The 22201-nt window shown below is 45.9% G+C and overlaps 1 protein-coding gene across 1 annotated transcript; it reads left to right on the plus strand.

Annotated features, from left to right (window-relative positions):
* The first annotated feature begins 1506 nt into the window (after positions 1 to 1506).
* Positions 1507 to 21248, plus strand: PAQR6 (progestin and adipoQ receptor family member 6). Its single transcript, XM_030186931.1, has 10 exons — positions 1507 to 2047; positions 2926 to 2993; positions 3435 to 3551; positions 11813 to 12008; positions 12135 to 12262; positions 13478 to 13683; positions 14984 to 15110; positions 19032 to 19128; positions 19209 to 19353; positions 20380 to 21248. Exons 4-10 carry the CDS (start codon positions 11940 to 11942, stop codon positions 20637 to 20639), a joined length of 1032 nt encoding a protein of 343 aa, XP_030042791.1. The 5' UTR covers positions 1507 to 2047; positions 2926 to 2993; positions 3435 to 3551; positions 11813 to 11939; the 3' UTR covers positions 20640 to 21248.
* Positions 21249 to 22201: the final 953 nt, after the last annotated feature.

Below are 22201 nucleotides of genomic sequence, written 5' to 3' on the forward strand. Positions count from 1 at the left end.
CTGCGCGTTAACACCCGCACCAGCGTCCTCTCTGAATTGCTTGGTGCATAGAACTGGCATTCAAGCATGCCCACAGTTGCTTTCTGCATTGGCCCATGAGATAGAACTAATACCTATCTCGTGGACAGCTCCTTCTAGAATTTGGAAGCTCAGACAAGAAACATCTGACTTCTAATTTCCTGGAGACCTTACTACCCCCATATAGATGAAAAGACAACTGCGATGTCAGAGCAGGTTGGTATTTGTAAGTTCAAAACTAACACTGGCCAAAAGATCTTTAGAGAACACGTCTAGGCATATTTTTTTACCTTGTGGATTTTTCAGGCGTGGTATACAGAATGTAACCCATAATGTGAGTTATACCAATTTATTTTTCAAAAAGCATGCTAATTGCAAAATTAAAGCACTTGTATTTAAGGGCTTTTTAAAAAGGCGTTTGCAGGCATTATTAGCACACAAAACCTGCAAAAAAAAAAATCCTAAAAAGAAAAGGCCTTAAAAGCAAATGCACTAATTTTGCACGTAGCATGTCTTAGTAAAAATGCACTGGTATAGTGTGCCCATGCATATAGAGCACAGGGGGTGTGCACAACTTGTAAAAACATATAGAACACACATGTTCTATATGTAAAAATACAGTACAAATCCATGCATGCAGTGGAGCAAAACCAGCACTGGACTAGCTTTTCCAACTGAGCTGGGGTGAGATGGCCACCCTAAGGTGGGAGGTAAGAAATAAAGCCCAGGTGTATAGGAGAAAGATCCAAGGGTGAGACAGGGGAAGAGAGAGAAAGAGATGGCAAACAACAAGGAAGTTACTGTGAAAACAATTCATCTTATCAGCTCAGACATGGCAGAAGCAGGGCATCACACAGAAGCTCTGGTTAGCAGTAGGCGGACGCCTTGACTGGCATTTGCAGCTTTGTCTTCTTATGTCTCATCTCATCTTTTGGACTTAGTGCGAGGGGCCTTGCAATACTCATATAACTTTTCTGATGCAGGGACCAGTTTCTTGGAATTTCAGTGTGGGAAGGAGAGCTGGGAAAGGGAGTGAAAGACAGAACTTCAGAGCTGTAACTACGTCACTGAATTTGAGAACAACTTTGAATACCAAACTCCACAGCCCTGTTGCAAAAGAGAGAGAGCGAGAGGTTAAGCTGCAGCACCAAGAACTTTTGTCTTTTTGGCAGGGAGGAGTGCAGAGGTGGGGCTGGACCCGAGCAAGGCAGGAATGGAGCCTGGCAGAGTTTAGCACAAAGCTGCTTTATGGAGGGAAAATCTCCTGATGGTGTGACATGAACCAGAGGCCTGCCAATCAGCTAAAGGCATGGGGAGGGGGGAGAGGAGGCCCTGGGCAATCGCCAACCCCCCTCCCTAGCATGGAATGTAATGGAGGGGAAAAATGGGATTGTTCCTGGCACCAACTGCCTGGGCCAAGAAGGACAGACACAGGCAGGTTTGGTGTTAATACTTGTCTCTCTCTCTTTTAATTTTCAGCTTCTCTTTTCCTGTTTTTCAAATAATGCTCTTTCCAACCTCAGTCCCGAGGCAAACTGTCAGAGCCTCCAGAGCTTCTAGGAGACCTCAGCAACACTGAGTACAGTACACAGGAAACAAAAACTGAATGCATTAAATCAGACAACTTATGCAGTCCTGTTCTGTTTTTTTTTTTTTCTAGGAGGAAGCAGGGCTTGTGATCATTTTGAAGAGAATATTTGCTCAGTGCAAGCAGGACCTTACTCCACCACTGTTGTTTCTTGCAGTTAAAAAGGAAATATATCTTCAACTGACCCAGGTTAAGGTTTAAGATGGCTAGAAATGGAAAGAGGGAGAATCTCCAGTCCCTGATGGCTACCACTTCTTTTTAACAAGCACAGCCTGGAGGGGTAAGCTAACAAGGCCTCACATTTACAGAGCTACCCAGAGACCTGGCTTTCCAGAGGGAAGACTGCGAACCATTTCTGAGGTTTTGAACGGCTGCCTCCTCTCCAGTGCACTGTGGGATTTGGAGTCCTGGCGTTTCCCATTTCAATTCCAACAACAACAGGTACCAGAATCCACTGGGAAAGGGAGCAGGATAGGGGGAAAGGACGGAAAGTCCAAGACTGGTCTGCAGGCTCCCCGAGAGCTCTGTCCCGTCTAGTGCCTTTCACGCAAACCCAATGCCTGTGTATAAGGGTTTTTTTTTTAAACATTAAAATGTGAGCTTTATTTTTAACTTCTGATACACAAATTTAGGAATATGTTTATAGCATAAAAGCCTCCTTCTGTGGCACCACAATTTAAGATTGTCTGTTAAGAAAATATTTTAGGTGACAAGCAGTTGAACCTGTCAGGGTTTAAATTATAAGACAGTGTGATACTGTTTAATTTCTGTGGGGGTTTTAATACTTTGTTACACCGAAATGGGAAAACTCTTTAGGAACAGAAAGTTTGTGAAAGTTATGCCAGCACTCAGCTTTCACTTTTGAATCTGGGGGTTGCCTTGAACTTCTCAGGGTTGGGTGCTGAGATATAGGGAATTCTACTGTGGTGAGGGGTGAGAATGGGACCAGTACGGGTTCCCAGTATCACACGTATGACCAGCGCTGTACCAAGGACTGTGCCAGCAGTATGGCCACACAGGATGCAAACATTGCTCCCAGCCCACCGCCTTCTTTCACTGATAATGGCGAAGTGGGCAGGGTGCGTAGGGGAGAGGGGAGAGGGGACGAATTGAGCTTGCGCTGGTTTTTTCTACTATGGTACGGTTTACATTCGGCTTTTAAGTGAGTGATTTGCTTTTTACTTTTATCTTTTTCATTTATATTTTTGTTTTTAGTTTTTGTCCTTTGTATCTATTTTTTACTACACTTGTCATTATATATGAAGCTATTTATTAACCCTTTCTTTTATTTACTTATTTTTTATTTATTATTTATGTAGTATTTTAAGTTGGAGGACAGCATAAACACCTTTTAACAAGTGTTTGGACAGTGAAGATCACAACATAGGTATGTGTCCTATTAATATTTTTATTGTATGCACCAAAATAGAGATGATTTGATATTTATTACATATTTTTATACTGTAGTTTTTTACGTGATTTATTTATTTATACATAGTTTTCAGCATTATTTTTATCTATGATTTATGTACATGTATATATTTTAAACACACCTGCTGGTTCCATATTGCATCTCATTTCCATTGTCATGGTATTATTATATACATTAAGTAGTAGTAGTTGGATTTTTTTTCAGTTTTTTTATCATTTTGTTGTATAATTTTAATGTCTCTAAATTTGTAATTTTGTTTATTTATTATTTTGTAGCCCCTGATGCAGCCCTCTTGGGCGAAACACGGCCTGTGTCAGACAATATACTAGTTTGCAAATCTACTATTAAAGTTTGTATATATCTACCACTGATCTGCTCTATTTATTTCCACCCTAGAACATTTCTGTATTCAGGGCTGCTGGTGTTAGAGGGAGATAACCAGGCAATTGCCCCGGACCCCATGCCACAGGGGGCCTCATGACTGCCTCAGACTGAAGGATACATAGCCTGCAGGTGAGCTTTGGAGCCCCTCCCCAATTTCTGCGCTGAGCCCGTGCGTGACTAACACTGGACCTATCAGCAAACCGTCCTGGATTGCCTTAACGCATGCGTTTGTTCTACGTTTCTGGTTTGCCAGGGGACAGCCTTTTGATTTTCTCAGCTAATCTGGTCATTTGGTTGGGTCCAAGTTTTCTGTGCTCAGCTATGCTAAGAATTCTCTTCTTGGTGATGTTTGGGACCTGCACCTCTTATGTTTTGGTCATACCAGAAGGAAAGCAAGTGTTCTCACACCACCCTTTATTTATTTATTTATTGCATTTGTATCCCACATTTTCCCACCTTTTTGCAGGTTCAAAGTGGCTTACAATGTATCGTTCTTGGTGGTAGTGGATTAGAACATAGTTACTTATTGTTACATAGAGAATTAGAGTAACATGGTAAAAGTTTAGAACAAACAGATATTATAAAAATAGGTCTGTGTAAAGGTAGAGGAGATGCATGCATTTATATTTGTTGTTCTGTGTGGGTGATGCATGTGGGTAAGAGGAACCCGAATTATAGCTACGTCTTGCAAGGTTCCGCGTTAGGAGTTACGGATCAAGAAAGGGATCTGGGTGTCGTCGTCGATGATACGCTGAAACCTTCTGCTCAGTGTGCTGCTGCGGCTAGGAAAGCGAATAGAATGTTGGGTGTTATTAAGAAGGGTATGGAGTCCAGGTGTGCGGATGTTATAATGCCGTTGTATCGCTCCATGGTGCGACCGCACCTGGAGTATTGTGTTCAGTACTGGTCTCCGTATCTCAAAAAAGATATAGTAGAATTGGAAAAGGTACAGCGAAGGGCGACGAAAATGATAGTGGGGATGGGACGACTTTCCTATGAAGAGAGGCTGAGAAGGCTAGGGCTTTTCAGCTTGGAGAAGAGACGGCTGAGGGGAGATATGATAGAAGTGTATAAAATAATGAGTGGAATGGATCGGGTGGATGTGAAGCGACTGTTCACGCTATCCAAAAATACTAGGACTAGAGGGCATGAGTTGAAGCTACAGTGTGGTAAATTTAAAACGAATCGGAGAAAATTTTTCTTCACCCAACGTGTAATTAGACTCTGGAATTCATTGCCGGAGAACGTGGTACGGGCGGTTAGCTTGACGGAGTTTAAAAAGGGGTTAGATAGATTCCTAAAGGACAAGTCCATAGACCGCTATTAAATGGACTGGAAAAATTCCTCATTTTTAGGTACAACTTGTCTGGAATGTTTTTACGTTTGGGGAGCGTGCCAGGTGCCCTTGACCTGGATTGGCCACTGTCGGTGACAGGATGCTGGGCTAGATGGACCTTTGGTCTTTCCCCAGTATGGCACTACTTATGTACTTATGTACTTATGTACTTATGTATGCCTTGTTAAACAGATGGGTCTTCAATGATATTCAGAAGTTTGTTAGTTCGTAGATCTTTCTCAGGTTGTGCGGCAGTGCGTTCCATAGCTTGGCACTCAGGTAGGTAAAGTTTTCTGCATGCGTAAGTTTGTATTTTAGACCTTTGCAGCTTGGGAGATGAAGATTAAGGAATGTGCGGGCTGATCTTTTGGCATTCCTAGTCGGTAAGTCTATCAGGTCTGACATATAGGCTGGGGCATCTCCATGGATGATTTTATGAGCTAGAGTGGAAATCTTAAACGTGATGCGTTCTTTGAGTGGGAGCCAGTGTAACTTTTCTCGTAGCGGTTCGGCACTTTCATATTTTGCTTTTCCGAATATAAGTCTGGCTGCGGTGTTCTGGGCTGTCTGAAGTTTCTTGATTGTCTGTTCTTTGCATCCAGCGTAGAGTGCATTACAGTAGTCTAGGTGACTGAGCACCATTGATTGTACCAGGTTACGGAAGACTGTCATTGGGAAAAAATGTTTTACTCTCTTTAATTTCCACATTGAGTGGAACATCTTTTTGGTTGTGTTTTTCGTATGACTCTCAAGTGTTAGATGACGATCAATAGTCACTCCAAGAATTTTTAGGGTGTCCGAGATAGGGAGTGTTAAATTTGGTGTGTTTATGGTGGTGAATTTGCTCGTATTGTGTTGAGAGGTAAGTATTAAGCACTGGGATTTTTCTGCATTAAGTTTCAGTTTGAATGCATCCGCCCATGAGTGCATGATATTAAGGCTCTGGTTAATGTCACTGGAGATTTCCTGTAAATCTTGTTTGAATGGGATGTAGATCATTACGTCGTCTGCGTATATGTATGGGTTGAGGTGTATACCGCTAATATCCCCTTTCCAGGGTTCGGTGCGGTTTACATTCTAGGTGAGACAAAGTGGAAGATGTTGGATTTGACAAAGCTTCAGTTTAGGGGAATTATTTAATTTCACCACCTCACCCCCTGAAGAAAACAAACATGGCAGAAACGATTCTAAACCCCTTCTACTTCTCCCCCAGAAATTAAATCTCTTATCCCGTTTGCATCTTTTCTTTCTTGTACAGGCAGATTTGTTTTCTTATGATAGCACCAAATAGCAATTATACATAATTTATTTCAAAATATATCAAACACTTAAACCAAAAAAATCTTATTACATGAAAATTATTATGAATTATAAAAGAAAAACCGTAAATTACTCTCATCATGGACGGTCCCCTAGACTGTCAAGAAAAAAAGCTTATAAGAGGTGAGACAGGCAGCAAAAAGCTGTACCAGGTGACTTAAAGAAGGTATTAATTGATAACAGGAAAGTTTGGATGGAGGAGGCTGCAAGGAATTAAACATTTCAAGAGTCTATAGGGTTCTTTTACTAAGGTGCACTGAAAAATGGCCTGCGGTTAGTGTAGATGTGTGTTTTGGCTGTGAGCAGAATCATTTTCAGCGTACCTGTAAAAAAATGCCTTTTTTGGGGTCCGAAAATGGATGTGTGGCAAAATGAAAATTGGTGCGCGTCAATTTAATGACCTTACCGCCAGCCTTTGGTTCAGGCGTTAACCGGATGGTAATGATTAACGCATGTTCAAATGCTGATTACTGCCTGCATGCCAGAAAATAAAAATGTTTTCCGGCACATGTAGAGGACACAGGGGCGTAGCTACGTGGGGCCATGGGGGCATGGGCCCCCATAGATTTGGCCCTGACCCCCCTCCCACCGCCAACCCTCCCCCGCTGCCGCCATTGGGTACCTTTGCTGGCGGGGGTTCCCAACCCCCGCCAGCCGAAGTCCTCTTCTCTGGCTCGGCCGCGTTACTGATCTGCAAGGCTTCTGTTTCTGTGAGTCTGACATCCTGCACGTACGTCAGACTCACAGAAACAGAAGCCTTGCAGATCAGCAACACGGCCGCGCCAGAGAAGAGGAAGGTGCAGGACATCAGACTCACAGAAATAGAAGCCTTGCAGATCAGCAGCGCGGCTGCACCAGAGAAGAGGACTTCGGCTGGTGGGGGTTGGGGACCTCTGCCAGCAAATGTACCCGATGGCAGCAGCGGGGGAGGGTTGGAAGCGGCGGGAAGGGGGGGTCGAAAGGGTTGGCACGGGGGGGGGGGTCAAAGGTGGGGTGATGTCGGCGGTGGTGGGGGATCAAATGGCGAGGGAGTGTAAAAAATGGTGGGGGGGGGGGGGGGAGTTGGCGGCACCGGGGGGGGGCCAAAATGTGCCCCCTCACCTCGGGCTCTGGACCCCCCCTCCCGCCGAAGTCTGGCTACGCCCCTGAGTGGACATGTATAAAAAATGAAATTACCACCTGGGCCATGCGGCAACCGGGCAGTAACTTGAAACTGACGCACATTGGGTGCGCATAGACGCTTACACGGCTTAGAAAAAGGGCCCCTATATAAGGAAAACAACTAGTGGGTGGGAAGCCACGTTTTACTCTTGAAGCCCTTAACAGGAAGGCAAGATTTTCATGACAAGATGCAGTAAACCACTGAGACTTTGCTCGTATCTTGATAATCTTATATCTAGCATGTGCATCCCCTCCCCCACCCCATTCCCCATGTACCTCTCTGCCTCTCCCTCCCATTACCACTTGCTGGTCACATTGGCAGACAGGGGGGAGAGGTTTGGGAGGGCAGTGGATGGTGGTGGTTGACAGGGCCTGAGGAGTTGTACTAGGCCTGGCAATCTTGCCACTGGCTGCGCTGGTCCTTCTCTCGCTGTGTCCTTTTTCGTCTGCACGCGCAAGGATACCTACGTATAACATTCATAGGAGCCAGCTCTGTGGGTGCTGCTGGGTGCCGAGCACCCCCACTGTTGAGCAAGCTCCTTCATGGTGTCCGGCGGGGGGGGTCGTTTGTATTGTGCTTGCCATTCCCAGTTGTTTTGAACTGTTCGCGCTTATGGTAACTTTTTTTTTTTGTACTATCTCCTCACAATTCTGATAAGTAGGTGTCTCTGGGAGGCCCCGGAACCTAAGGTGGTTCTGGCGGCCTCTATTCTCCAAGTCCTCCAATTTTTCTGTTTGTTGTTGCTGCACAGCCCGCATCTCTGTCAATTGTTGGTCCACTGAGCTCAGAGCTTCATTGTGGCTTTCTAATTGCGTTTCCATGTCTTCGAGACTTGCACCAAGTTCACGAATCTCGCTTCTGAGGTCGGCCCCTACTGCCGCCACCTCCGACCTCAGCGATTGAAGGTTTGCGCTAATATCTTGCAGCCAGGTCTTGAGCTCCGCTGGTATCTCTGCGGGCAATGTTGCCACCTCATGGAGAGCCTTTTTGCCGCTGTTTTGGGAAAATTCCTTCGAGCTGGGTGCTACCGATGAGGTCTCCCGGTCGGCCATTTTGTTCGCTCGTGGCTCCGTTCTTCCCGGGTAGGAAAAACGTGTTAAATCTGCCCCCGAGGCTTTCTGGCTCATGGATCTTGCGATCTAAATGCAGTCGGTCCTCGATCTAGCTGTCTTGTTGTGTCAAGCTAGCTGTTTGGTAGGCTTGGTCGCTATTTTTTGTAGTAGGGGAGCGGGAGCTTCTCTCTCAGGCGTCCATGTTCGACGGTGACATCACTTCCCCCTCTATGGTAACGTTATTTTGTCACCCGTGTCACTTTTTGCACACCTTCAGATGGAAAGAAGCAGAAACGTCTTGCTCATAAAAGTTTATTCATCCATAGTCGGTATCATCCTTGGCACTTTGATCCAAAAAGGGAGTTAGGAAAGCATAAAAGTTGTGACTAGAATAGGATCACTTTGGGGACACAGTTCAGTTCTAATAACAATTTGTTGCCCTTTCCAGTCTGTAGTTAGAATTTACAATACTTGCTTAATATAGTTACAAGATATACTTTTTTGGTATCCAAATTTAATGGAAGGAAAACAGACCCAATTATTTACAGAGTCTGCTCATGTCCACTGAATATTTATGTGTGTGATTCATTATCTATATATACACATCTGTTTAAGAGTAACAGAGCTTTAGGCTGGTTGGCATCACATATCACTGGGTACAGATCATCCTGTTTTTCAGTGTTACTATCACTGCTCCGTGTTGGCATAAGATCTGAATCTGGCTGGGGGAGGGGGAAGGGGGGAGCGACATGTATCTAGAAAACCAGGACTGGATTAGCATCGTCTGAAGTAGTCAGGGTTGGTTATAATTCACAGAGCTTCTTAGCCAGGATGGCAGACTGAGCCACTCCTGGTTTTACCCCAGTGCATGTAGGGAATTGTAGTTTAGATTTCCATAGTGAGGCCCTAAGGCAGTGGATCCGATTCCAAAGCCTATCCTGGAGGAACTCCAGCCAGACAGGTTTTCTGGATATCCACACTGAATATGCATGAGAGAAATTTGCATGCAGTGGCAGCAGTGCATGCAAATCAATCTCATGAATATTCAGTGTGGATATCCAGAAAACCTGACTGGCTGGGGTTTTCCCCAGAACAGATTTGGGAATCACTACCCTAAGGAAAGCAGGGACTGCATGTCCCTGCATGCACTGGTGTAAAACCAGGCCTGGCTTGGCCTTTCTGCCTCGCCCAGCATGGTTCCAATTGTAGTCACAACACATTTAGGCTCAGATTCAGTAAAGGTCACTCAACAATTAGTACCAGAAAAAATCTGCGCTCATGAAAACTTGACTTTATTTGCAGAAAAATGGACACATTACATCTTACCATAAAGCTTGGGCTGTCTATAGAAATTGGAGAGGACAGCAAATACGCACTTTGAAATACGATTTGGTTATTTATTTATTTATTTTATTTATTTGTGTTATGTCGATTACGTGCTTTAGTTTTGTTGTGTTGCAGAGATCAGGCATTTATGTTGGACTGGTAGGGTATGCCTTTTTAAACAGGTTAGTTTTTATTTTTTTCTGGAAGTTTAGATGGTCATACATAGTTTTCAAGGCTTTTGGTAATGCATTCCACAGTTGTGTGCTTATGTAGGAGAGACTGGATGCGTAAGGTGATTTGTATTTAAGTCCTTTGCAGCTTGGGTAGTGCAGATTTAGATATGTTCGTGTTGATTCGGGTGTGTTTCTGGTTGGTAGGTCAATAAGGTCTGTCATGTATCCCGGGGCTTCACCGAAGATAATTTTGTGAACCAGAGTACAGATTTTGAAAGCAATGCGTTCTTTGATTGGGAGCCAGTGTAGTTTTTCACGGAGGGGTTTTACATAAGTACATAAGCATCGCCATGCTGGGACAGACCAAGGGTCCATCGAGCCCAGCACCCTGTCACCGACAGCGGCCAAAAGAACAAGCAATTTGTCCCGCCCGTCCTAGAAATACTGTATTATTCCCTCGTCCATTCAATAACATTCTAAGGCTTTTTCTTCCAGGAAGCCGTCCAACCCTTTTTTGAAGTCCACTAAGTTAACCACCTTAACCACCTTTTCCGGCAGCAAATTCTAGAGTTTAACTACGCATTGAATGAAGAAAAATTTCCTCCGATTTGTTTTAAATTTACCACACTGCAGCTTCATCGCATGCCCCCTTGTCCTAGTATTTTTAGAAAGTGTAAACAGATGCTCCACATTGACCCTTTCTATTCCACTTATTATCTTATAGACCTCTATCATATCTCCCCTCAGCCGCCTTTTCTCCAAGCTGAAGAGCCCCAGCCTCTTCAGCCTATCCTGATAGGGAAGCCATCCCATCCCCTGTATCATCTTTGCCGTCCTTCTCTGCACCTTTTCCAATTCCACTAGGTCTTTTTTGAGGTGCGGCAACCAGAATTGAACACAATACTCGAGGTGCGGTCGCACCATGGAGCAATGCAATGGCAGAATAATATCCTTATTTTTGTTTTCCATCCCTTTCCTAATGATACCCAACATTCTATTTGCTTTCCTAGCCGCAGCAGCACATTGAGCAGACATTTTCAACACGTTACCATTTGTACATTGTACACTGTAATCCAGGAAGTTCTTTTTTGTTTTCCTGTGCTTATTCACTTGACATAATAAAGAGACTAATAAAAAATAAATTGCAAATGCCCTTTATAGAACAGTCCATGATGCCAATTCCTATACCCAACTTTGGGTGCTAGGACTCACGGCTGCAAAGAGACAGAGTCGGACCTGGGTTAGGGCTGCCACAGCCGCCATCAACCCTACCGCTTGGGCCACTGCCGCCCACCACCAGGGGCATAGCCAGACCTCATTTGGGGGTCTGGAGCCCAAAGTGGGGGGGAGGGCACAGTTTGGCTCATCTCCCTGCCGCAATCCCCGCCCCACCCCACCGCAACCCCACATACCTTGGCTAGCGGGTATCCCCAATCCCCACCAGCTGAAGCCTTTCTCCAGCACTGTGAATTGCCTGCCCTGCTTCCCCTCTGTGCATGCTTGGTTGTAGCTGTAGTGTCCCCAAGGCCCCCTATAGCTACGTCACTGCCCCACCTCCTTATCTTCCTGCATCTACTCCTCCCTCTGTCACTCTCCTGTTCCTATGTGCCGGGACCCGGGAATCTTGCCCCCCTGACTCCCGTCTTGGCAGCCCTGCCAGGACTTACATCTGCTGAATCCAGGCGCACAAGTTGCATCTACAATCCCATGATTCTATAACACTGCGCCCAGATGTTCGGAATCTGGCTGCCAGATGGGTGCGCAAATCCCAATCAGAGCCAATCAACGTCAATAATTGATTGTTAATGGCTTATTAACTAATTAACTTGCATGCAATCTCAGGATTTGATGTGTGTTGTGTAGGTTCTGAGGCTGTTTGTTCTGAATTGTAATTGGATGTTGTACTTTGTAAGTCGGCATGGGCTGAATGGTAGCAGCACCTGTGACATGCTATATAACATGAAATGAAATTTTACACTTATCTTTCCCTGTTTTTCTTTGTGCTCCTTCTGGTACTCCAGGACACATGCTGGACTGCAGTCAGAGGCTCTGGGACGGGGCATAAGGAAGGAAGTGGGGACGAGAAGAAGTTGAGATCCTGGGAAGGACACGGGTTCCACACCTGGGTCTGGTCAGAGTGAGCCGAAGATGCTCCCTGCACCCACCATGCTGACTGTGAAGTTACCACAGCTTCTAAACATCCACCAGGTGCCCCAGGTACACCTTTTCTCAGCTTTGAGCCAGACATCAGGCATCGAACGCTGCAAACCAGCTTTAAAAATGTACTAAATTGAAGCAGAATGGCAGCATCCTGGGTCATTTTCAATTATTTGGCCCCTGCAGGTTTTCAGAGAGGATGGAATTATTTCCGGATACCGTCATCCAAAGAGCTCTGCCTTGGACTGTATCCTCAGTTCCTTCCGAATGACCAATGAGACCCTGAACATCTGGACGCACTTTCTCCCCACCTGGTACGTGGTGCTGTAAGATGGAGGCTGTCTGGCATTGGGCTCTAAGAACCAGGGTATTCGGTACCAGTCCTTCAGCTCAGTACAAAAAACCTGGACTCGAATTAGCTTCTCCCATTCCTTATCCCTGGACCATGCTCAGAGCCTCAAAGATAATGATTAATCATTACTAGTTAAACTAAGAGAGACTATTTCAAATATTAAGCTTTCTATTTCTGACTGAGGTTCACCCTGCTACATTACATGCATGGAAATGTAATTCTGATTGCCTTATGAAAAGTAGGATTACAATCCTCTGCATGCTATGGAGCAAAACCAAGGCTGGGTTGGTCACCTTCGTCTTCAGTGATTCCGAAAGATCACAGTTTATCATTTAGCAGCCTTGCTGATCCACAGGGATGCCTATGACAACTCCTACATAAGTACTGCCAAACTGGGACAGACCGAAGGTCCATCAAGCCCAGCATTCTGTTTCCAACAGTGGCCAATCCGGGTCACAAATACCTGGCAAGGTCCCCAAAAAGTTCAATACATCTTTTGCTGCTTATCCCAGAAATAAGCAATGGATTTTCCCCAAGTCAATTTAACAATGGTCTATGGACTTTTTCTTTAGGAAGTCGTCCAGACCCTTTTAAAACCCCGCTAAGCTAACCGCCTTTACCACTTTCTCTGGCAACTAATTCCAGAGTTTAATTACACGTATTAAATTTTCTGTGCCATTTGAGACCACCCAAGCTCCCGTCTTAACACACGGAGTCTGAAGGTTATGCAGGGGCTAGCCCATCCCTGGACAGTATTGGGAATCGCAGCCTGTGAGGAGGAGTCATGCAAAGTCTTATGTTGGGAAAGCAAGATAAGAAAGCAGAGGAGAGAACAGGAGATGGCCTTGATGTTATAGCAAAGAGCTGAGGCCCAGGGAATCCAGGATTCAAACCCTACCTCTCTCACATCTTCTCACTCTATCTTCTTGTGCCTTGAGTACCCACTTAGACTGGAAGCTAATTTTTACAGGGACATATAGTACCTGAACACTTATCAGTGCTGTGTACATCCACTATAAACATGAGAAGCACTGTTATTATTACAGATTTCTGTTTCATATAGGCCAAAGTCAGAGAATGGGGAAACTCCTCAGAAGATGACCATGCTGGGTTAGATTGCCATGGACTGGGCCTAGTCCTAGACATCGTTTGACTCGTATCCTCTGCCTTTCTGTAGGTACTTTCTGTGGAGGTTCCTGGTTCTCTCCTCTTCTCTGGACTTCCACATGGACCCTTACAACTGGCCTCTTCTGCTGTACCTGCTGGCGATCTGCCTGTACCCCTTCACCTCCAGCTGTGCTCATACGTTTAGCACCATGTCCCCACGTGCCCTCCACCTCTGCTATTTCCTGGACTATGGAGCCCTCAGTCTCTACAGCCTCGGTAGGTTGGCAAGTACAGAACTGAGTGAAAGATGGAGGGGGGAGGGAGGAAAGAGATATACTCAAGATGTCCTGGCTAAGGACTGATCTCCTGTAGGTGGACAAACCTGTGCACTACAGCTGAGAGATATCCTTAGCTGAACAGAGTAGATGGGACTAAAAGGGCAGACTGGGTGGGTCAACTGATTCTTGTCTGCCATCATTTCCTCTGTGTCACAGTGACTCAGGTCACCAGGACAATTTGAGCCAGTTTAGCCTCCTCCCCTCCCTCCCCCCCCCCCCAGCTTACAAATCCGTAAATGCAATGAGGGAGGGGAAACAAGACCAGGACTGACTCAACCTGCCTCTGATGACCTGGCACCCTCTGATAACGCTGCCTGTGCCAGATCCCTGTTCAGAAGCTTTTAACTCCCGCTGAGCAGATGTGACATAGCTTCACTCTGGTTGTAAAGACGGTGCTGCTGGACCAACTCCATGTCCTTGTGAGATCTGGAGTCAGTCCTCGCTGTTCATTTTGAGATCCGACCCCTGCTCCCAGATGTGGCCAGCTCAGCAGCGCAAGATGGATCCTCATGTGGGATTAGGGGAGGGGGGAAAAGAGCATTAGCACCATGATTTAGGCCTGAAAAGCAGTGGCCCATTTAGGGCTCAGGCCCACCCATCAGTAGCACATGTTTAGCTACTGGTGGGGATCCCAAGCTCCGCCAGCTGAAGACTTCCCCTGACGGTAATGAAAACGCTACTCTCCATGATACTGGCACCTGCACATGCTCAGTTTTCAGCGCATGCCTTCTGCAGACTGCCAAGGTGGAAAGAAGCGTTTTCCTGCCAGCTTAGATATTTTTTTGGTGGTGGTGGTGTGGAGAACACTTGGTGCCCACCCACTTCTTGCCCAGGCCCACCCAAAATCTGTTGTCTGGCTACGCCCCTGCTGAAAAGCATTTCATGAAATCAGCTTAAAGGTTTTGGTTTTTTTTTAATGGATATAGTTAACTAGCTAAAGAGAAACATTGAAAAAGGCGCCATGGGCTCCAGATCAGATGTGTTCAACGATGCCCAAGTTGCCCAGTTCCAGGAGGGAGACTTTTTGACCAATCCTGGTTTTGAACTTACATCCCAAAGCAGTGTGGGATTCGTTAGTCTCTGATTCTACCCATTGACATCATTACTGCAGGTCCCATAATGCATCAGGATAAGGGCGTCGGGCCTAAAATCTCCTTCCTGGAAGTGGCTAACTTGGGCAACTCTGTGTGTTATTGAAACCTGCTGACTGCATTAATCACTGGCGGCTTGTTCTTTAGGCTGTGCCTTCACATACAGTGCCTACATCATGCCTGACCACTGGGTTAACTCCCCGCTGCACCTACACTTCACACAGCTGGCCACTTTGAACTCGTTCATCTGCACTGCGCTGTCCTGCTACTCCCGGTAAGAAAATCCTGCTGGGGAAGGGGGATCTTTCTCACCACCTCAGACACACGGCACCTCCAGAAACCATGAAGGTATGGGTTTAGTGTTATTGACTAGCTCCAGATGTTCCCAACAGGCTAATTCCATCCTGGATCTACCCCATTGCAAGTCCAAGAAAACAAGTGGGCAAACGGTCTACAAAATGGACAGCAAAACAGCAGATCGATGCATGCAGGGACTCGTACTTCAAGTCCTAAGCATGGTGATTAGCTCCAAAATAAATGCTGGGTCTTTGCAGGCCGGGTGACACTTTTAATTGCATCAACACAAGCTTTGGAGATACCGCAGAAGTCTCCCTCAGGGAAACGTATCTGCATTTATGCCTGAAAGATGTTTTCACCTCTGGATCTTTCCCAATGGAGGCTGGAAAGATCATTCTTACCACCATTTCAAGAAATCCCAGTTTGAAACTGAACAACTCATCAAATTATCATCCTAGTGCAACAATCCTGTTGTTGATCAAGCTGATGGAGGATATTGTGGCCAAGCAGGTAGCAGAGATTTTGGAAAATCATAGCATTCTCCCCAGGAACCTAGAAGTCATTTTAGTACAGAAACTGTATTAACTTCACTATTGTTCGATGCCAGGCAGGACTTAAGCATAGTTCAAAGGGTCTTTATTGTGCAATTTGACAAGTCGGCCACCTTCGATTTTGTGGATCATGAGATTTTATTGAACCTACTGGATCATTATGGCATAGGGGGCATGGTGCTTGAATGGTTGTTATTATTATTTATTTAGATTTTGCTCACACCTTTTTCAGTAGTAGCTCAAGGTGAGTTACATTCAGGTACTCTGGATATTTCTCTGTCCCAGGAGGGCTCACAATCTAAGTTTGTACCTGAGGCAATGGAGGGTTAAGTGACTTGCCCAAGATCACAAGGAGCAGCGGTGGGATTTGAACCGGCCACCTCTGGATTGCAAGACCGTTGCTCTAACCACTAGGCCACTCCTCCAAACCTGGCCCTGGAGGCACCCTGGCCCTGGAGGTTTTCAGAATACCTACAAGATTTGCATGCGGTGGAGAGAGTGCATGCAAATCTCTATCATGAATATTCATTGTGGGTATCCTGAAAACCTGATTGGCTGGGCTACCTCACCTCCACTGCAACTCACCCCTCACTGTTCTCCCAGGAAACCATCTCTCTCCCTTCCAGCTGTTCAAAATTCTACTGTACAACTTATCTTCCATCATGGTCGCCACACTTACATAGCCCTTCATAGTAACATAGTAGATGATAAAGACCTGCACGGTCCATCAAATCCGTCCAACAAGATAAACTCATAGCATAAGGTATGATGTGATACTACATATGTATACTTGGTCTTTATTTGTCTTTGCCATTTTCCGGGCATAGACCATAGAAGTCTGCCTGGCACTGGTCTATCTGTCCAGTCATGATCAGGGCACAGACCGTAGAGGTCTGCCCAACACTGGCCTTGTTCTCCAAATACTGAAGTTGTCATCAAAGCTCCAGTCCAGCCCATCCAGATCTGTCCAGCCAAGATCAGGGCACAGACTGTAGCGGTCTTCCTCAGTGGCATAGCTACATGGGGCCACGGGGGCCTGGGCCCCCGTAGATTTGGCCCTGGACCCTCCTGCCGATGACCCTCTCGACCCCTCCTCCCACCGCCAACTCGCCGTCGCCTACCTTTGCTGGTGGGGGACCCCAACCCCCGCCAGCCGAGGTCCTCTTCTTCCGGCGCAAGGCTTCGTTCTGTTTCTGTGAGTCTGACGTCCTGCACGTACAATGTGCAGGACGTCAGACTCAGAAACAGAACGAAGCCTTGCGCCGGAAGAAGAGGACCTCGGCTGGCGGGGGTTGGGGTTCCCCGCCAGCAAAAGTAGGCGACAGCAGCAGCGGGGGAGGGTTGACGGGGGAGGGGGATCGAGAGGGTCGGCAGCACCACTTTGTAACCACTCGCCTCCACCTACCCTCCTCTCTTCCTTCCCGTTCACATTAATTGATTTGATTTGCTACTTTATTTATTTTTTGTCTATTAGATTGTAAGCTCTTTGAGCAGGGACTGTCTTTCTTCTATGTTTGTGCAGCGCTGCGTATGCCTTGTAGCGCTATAGTAATGCTAAATAGTAGTAGTAGTAGGGGGGGGTCAAAGTTGGTGGTGGCGGCGGCAGCGGCGGGGGGGGGGGTCAGCATTGCCGGGGGGGGGGGGGGGCTAAAATGTGCCCCCTCACCTCGGGCTCTGGACCCGTCTCCCGCCGAAGTCTGGCTACGCCCCTGGTCTACCTGGTACTGGTTTGCTTCCCAATTACTGGTGTTTGCCATCTAATCTTCACTAAATTTCTTTGGTTCCATGCCTTCCATACAGGATTCCTTTGTGTTATGTAGAAGCCATGGAACCAAACAAGCATAGCAGTAAGATGGCAACACTTCTCCTCAAGTTACTTCATTGGCTTTCTATTCATTTCCAAGCTTCTCTTACTCAGTCATCCCGCAGCTCCTCAGTATCTCTTCTCTCTTATCTCTCCCTACACCCTTCTCCGCTCCGTTCATTGGGTAAATCTCTTATCTCTCCCTAAACCCTTCTCCGCTCCGTTCATCGGGTAAATCTCTCTTATCGCTCCCTACACCCTTCTCCGCTCCGTTCATCGGGTAAATCTCTCTTCTCTCCCTACACCCTTCTCCGCTCCGTTCATCGGGTAAATCTCTCTTATCGCTCCCTACACCCTTCTCCGCTCCGTTCATCGGGTAAATCTCTCTTATCTCTCCCTACACCCTTCTCCGCTCCGTTCATCGGGTAAATCTCTCTTATCGCTCCCTACACCCTTCTCCGCTCCGTTCATCGGGTAAATCTCTCTTATCTCTACCCTTCTCCTCCACTGCTAACTCCAGTCTCCGTTCCTTTTATCTTGCTGCACCATATGCCTGGAATAGACTTCCTGAGTCAGCATGTCAAGCTCCGTCTCTGGCCCTATTCAAATCCAGGCTAAAAGTCCACCTTTTTGACTCTGCTCTTTTTTTTTTTTTTATTTTATTTTATTTATCAATAATTTCAAAAATGAATCAAGCAAAAGAAAACTTGTACAGAAAAGCATGATTAAACATTGAACATTATTTCAATATTAAATAGAACATTAAAAAAAGGAAAAATCATATGCAAATTATACTCAAGTCCACATTTTAGGATCCAAGATTACAATGAATGGGAATTCTAATTTAAAGGAAAAATAATAATAAAGGTCACATAATTCCTATTCATTAAAAGAGCCAATCTCTAGGTACACATTACCCCCCCAGTGATCCATTTAGCTGACAAAAAGCTGTAAGATGGGAAGGTCCATAAGAAACATATTTATTAATGCTGCTTTTTTAATTCACCTGTTCAGTACAATACCTATGTTGTAATCATTCCATAAATAAATTAAACTCTGTAATCCTTTATGTTCCCTTATTGTAAGCTTTGTCATAAGTACATAAGTATTGCCATACTGGGACAGACCAAAGGTCCATCAAGCCCAGCATCCTGTTTCCAACAGTGGCCAATCCAGGTCACAAATACCTGGCAAGATCCCCAAAAAAGTACAAAACATTTTATGCTGCTTATCCCAGAAATATTTTCCCCAAGTCCAATTTAATAATGGTCTATGGACTTTTCCTTTAGGAAGACGTCCAAACCTTTTTAAAACTCTGCTAAGCTAACCGCCTTTACCTTTACCTGTGGAGCAGGGAACATCCCTTACTTCTTTGTGCACAGCGCTGTGTATGTCTAGTAGCACAGTAGAAATGATAAGTAGTAGTAGTGATACCTCATTGCCCTTGGGTGATTCTCTCAGTCGTTTGCTACAAATCGACAGTTTCAGGCTCAAAGCCCTTCTGCAGCTTCATGTAACCATCTCTTTCCTCTTTGATCTGTAGATTCCTGGAACTGGATGCCCCAAAGCTGAGCAAAGTCCTTCGCACGGCTGCCTTTGTCCATCCCTTCGTATTTGACAACATTCCCCTCTTGTATCGGGTGAGTAGCTCTCCTGAGCACAGTTTCCGTGCTGATCCGAGGCCCTGAATTGAAGAGTTTTTGCTTTCTCTGCCTTGCAGTTGCTCTTCTGCTGGGGTGAGGGGTGCGCCTGGAACGCTGCCATTCCTCTTCACTTCTACCACCTCGTCTTCGCCTTTCTCACCGGCTTCCTCTTCGCCTCTCATTTACCTGAGCGCCTGGCTCCCGGACGCTTCGATTACGTAGGTAAGAATTGGTGAAAGGGTGTCTCCATCTTGGTCTCCACTTCTACAAACTAAGGGAAGGGAAAGGATTTGGGATTTAGCCCACACCTTTTCTCAATTGTAGGTCAAGGTGAGTTACATTCAGATACAGTAGGAATTTTCCTGTTCCCAGAGGGCTCCTGAGGCATTGAATGCATGTCAACAGAGGGATTTGAACCCTGGTTTCCCTGCTTCTCAGCCCACTGCTCTAACCATTAGGCTCCTTCTCTGGATTGCTCCAGGTCCTCAGGACTGAGCCAAACCAGTCCAGTTTTTTTGTTACCTCTCCCCCATGACATCTCTAGGCATTTTCCTGATTTCCGTGTGGGTCTCTACAGGTCTCTGGATGCAGCTGGGGAGAGGAGGGGAATGAGTTGTAAAGCTTTTTGTGTACTGCTTGTGTGTGTAAATACCAGAGACCAAAGCCATTCTCTGTAAACCTTTTCCCACCCATGGCCCAGTCCAGATATGGTTCCTCTGGTTCCATGTTGGGGACCTGGTTTCAACTCCTGAGTCTGGCTTCCACTCCCCAGGCCAGTGGCACAAAGGCTCAGAGTGAACTGAGAGTTCAGATGCAGGAAGAAGTGGCTGATTCTCCCACAATCCCTAAAATACGAGTATGTGGGTTCTCCTAGAGGTATGCAATCTCTGGATCATTCCACACAACACATGTGTGGATTATGGGTACATAAGATGTTCTGTGTGCCCTTAGATTGGGTCCAGAAAATCAATGCGTCCTGTTGGATTGCAAGTGCTGAATCCCAAGAATCTGCTCTAGAGAGGGTTTTCAGAAAAGTCGAAAGAAGACACCCTCACTGTGAGAGCTACCCAACTTCCCTCTGGATCTCATGGCATATGTTATCTGAGTTTTCCCATCAGTTTGGTGACTCAAGAGCAATGGCCAAAGCTGTCAAAACCAATCTCAGTTTCACCTTCAAATGGTTCTTCTCTTGAACGCGCCCAGGACGAGCCACAGTGAAAATGTTCTCCCAAACTCTTTGTTTCCTAGGTCACAGCCACCAGCTGTTTCATGTCTGTGCCGTGGTGGGCACACATTTTCAACTGGAAGCCATCTTGGCGGACATGACCTCCCGCAAGCCCTGGTTGACCTCTCACAGTCTGCCGGCCACGCTCTTTGGCACTTTGGGCATCATGATTGCTGCTGTGGTGGGGAATCTTGGAATCATTGGGCTCTTCACTAGAATCCTAATCTGGTCCCCCAGGTTTACCTCCATTCTCCAGAACAATGTGACCAAGGTGAAGGAATAGCATCAAGCAGAAGACATGACATAGTTATGGGACCATTGGTTTGGTTATGTTTTGTTTTCAGAATGGGGAGGGAAGGGGAGGTCCTTACCTTCAAACCTCAGCTCTTTCCTGATAGCAATTCACTCGACCTTCATTGTAGTTCTCTCCAACAGCGGGGTCCAGCATTTAATGCCATGGTTGTGGCCCTTTTATTTGGAAGATGGACCCTCAAGAAAATCACTGTGAGTTGCAAGCTCTGAAATCTCTTGCAGAAGCATATCTACAAAGCATACAGAACGCATGTCTGCGCACACTTCTGCCAGAGTGAGAAGAGAGGGGAGGGTGTCCCTAGGGCTATAGGTACTTTTAGCTGAATAATGGTCCATTTTCTCAGTTAAACTGAGTCCTGGGGGATAAGACAGCATAACTGCATGCGACTTTGGTCTCTCAGCTCTGTTAACTGTTTTAAAATTACCTTTTCATGCTTGGTTACTGCAGAGTGGATCTAGAATAAGGTGCTCAGGATGTGTTTTGGATTTCTGGCAGAGCTGATGGAAGGCTCATTGTTTGGCTTCATCTTGTGGAAGACATCCAGTGATTTTCATTCCTTTTTCACTCTGCAGTAAAGTGTGGATTTATTTCATTTTTTTTTAACTGCCCTGCTTCTGGTTATGTGTTCACCCTGCACCTGCCAGCGAACTGCTTTTGTAAAGTTGAGATATCAGTGACATGCGTTTGGGCCGAGAGAGCAGGGCAACCCAAACCCAGAAGTCAGGGGTCAGCTAACAGGTGGAAGCTGCCCTATGAATATTCCTCTCCAGTATGGCTACAGTGACACAGCTACAAGGCACTGGCAGAACTGTCAAATGCATTTACAAAATTCAGGGTCTCTTTGTAGAATTGATTTCTGTGTACTGTCTGAGGATATTTTGCACCTAATGAAGCCACTGGGGTATGATGGATTACATTAACCTTGAATTTCCAGAGGTCAAAGTGTGCCGGTACAGGGGGGGTAATAATTGGGGTATTGGTACCTCCTGTATTATTAGTATTTTTTTTAAGCACAAGTGCCTCTGCTATTTGTATCCCCCTGCTGTGTTTCAGGATGTGGGAAACCCTGCTTCATTGCACTAAGATTATAGCAAGGGCTGTGTATCTTGATGTTTAAATCTTAAAGCAACCAGAGAGGGTAATACAGTATACACAAAAAGCATACAGAGAGTGTGTGTGTGTGTGGGGGGGGGGGGGGGGGGAGCACAACTGGGCCTTGAAGACTGAGACAACAGGAGTCCTTTATTAAGATCATACCTGACACGGGCTGTGTTTCGACGTAAACAACGCCTGCCTCAGGGGTCCAAGTTTAATATCAAGATACGCAGGTAGGGAGCTCAGTAAGTATGGATACTTAGATAGGAATACAACTCCCCACCAAAGAGATGCTCCTATAGAATGCTGTCGGTCAGTAAAAACCGCCAAACCGATGGCATTCTACAGGAGCATCTCTTTGGTGGGAGTTGTTTTCCCAGTGTGTGTTTTTTTCTAGCAAAAAAGGTGTCGGTATTCAAATGCCAGGCCACCCTTCA

The sequence above is a fragment of the Microcaecilia unicolor genome, chromosome 14 (genome assembly GCF_901765095.1).
Source record: "Microcaecilia unicolor chromosome 14, aMicUni1.1, whole genome shotgun sequence".
Classification (NCBI taxonomy): Eukaryota; Metazoa; Chordata; class Amphibia; order Gymnophiona; family Siphonopidae; genus Microcaecilia; species Microcaecilia unicolor.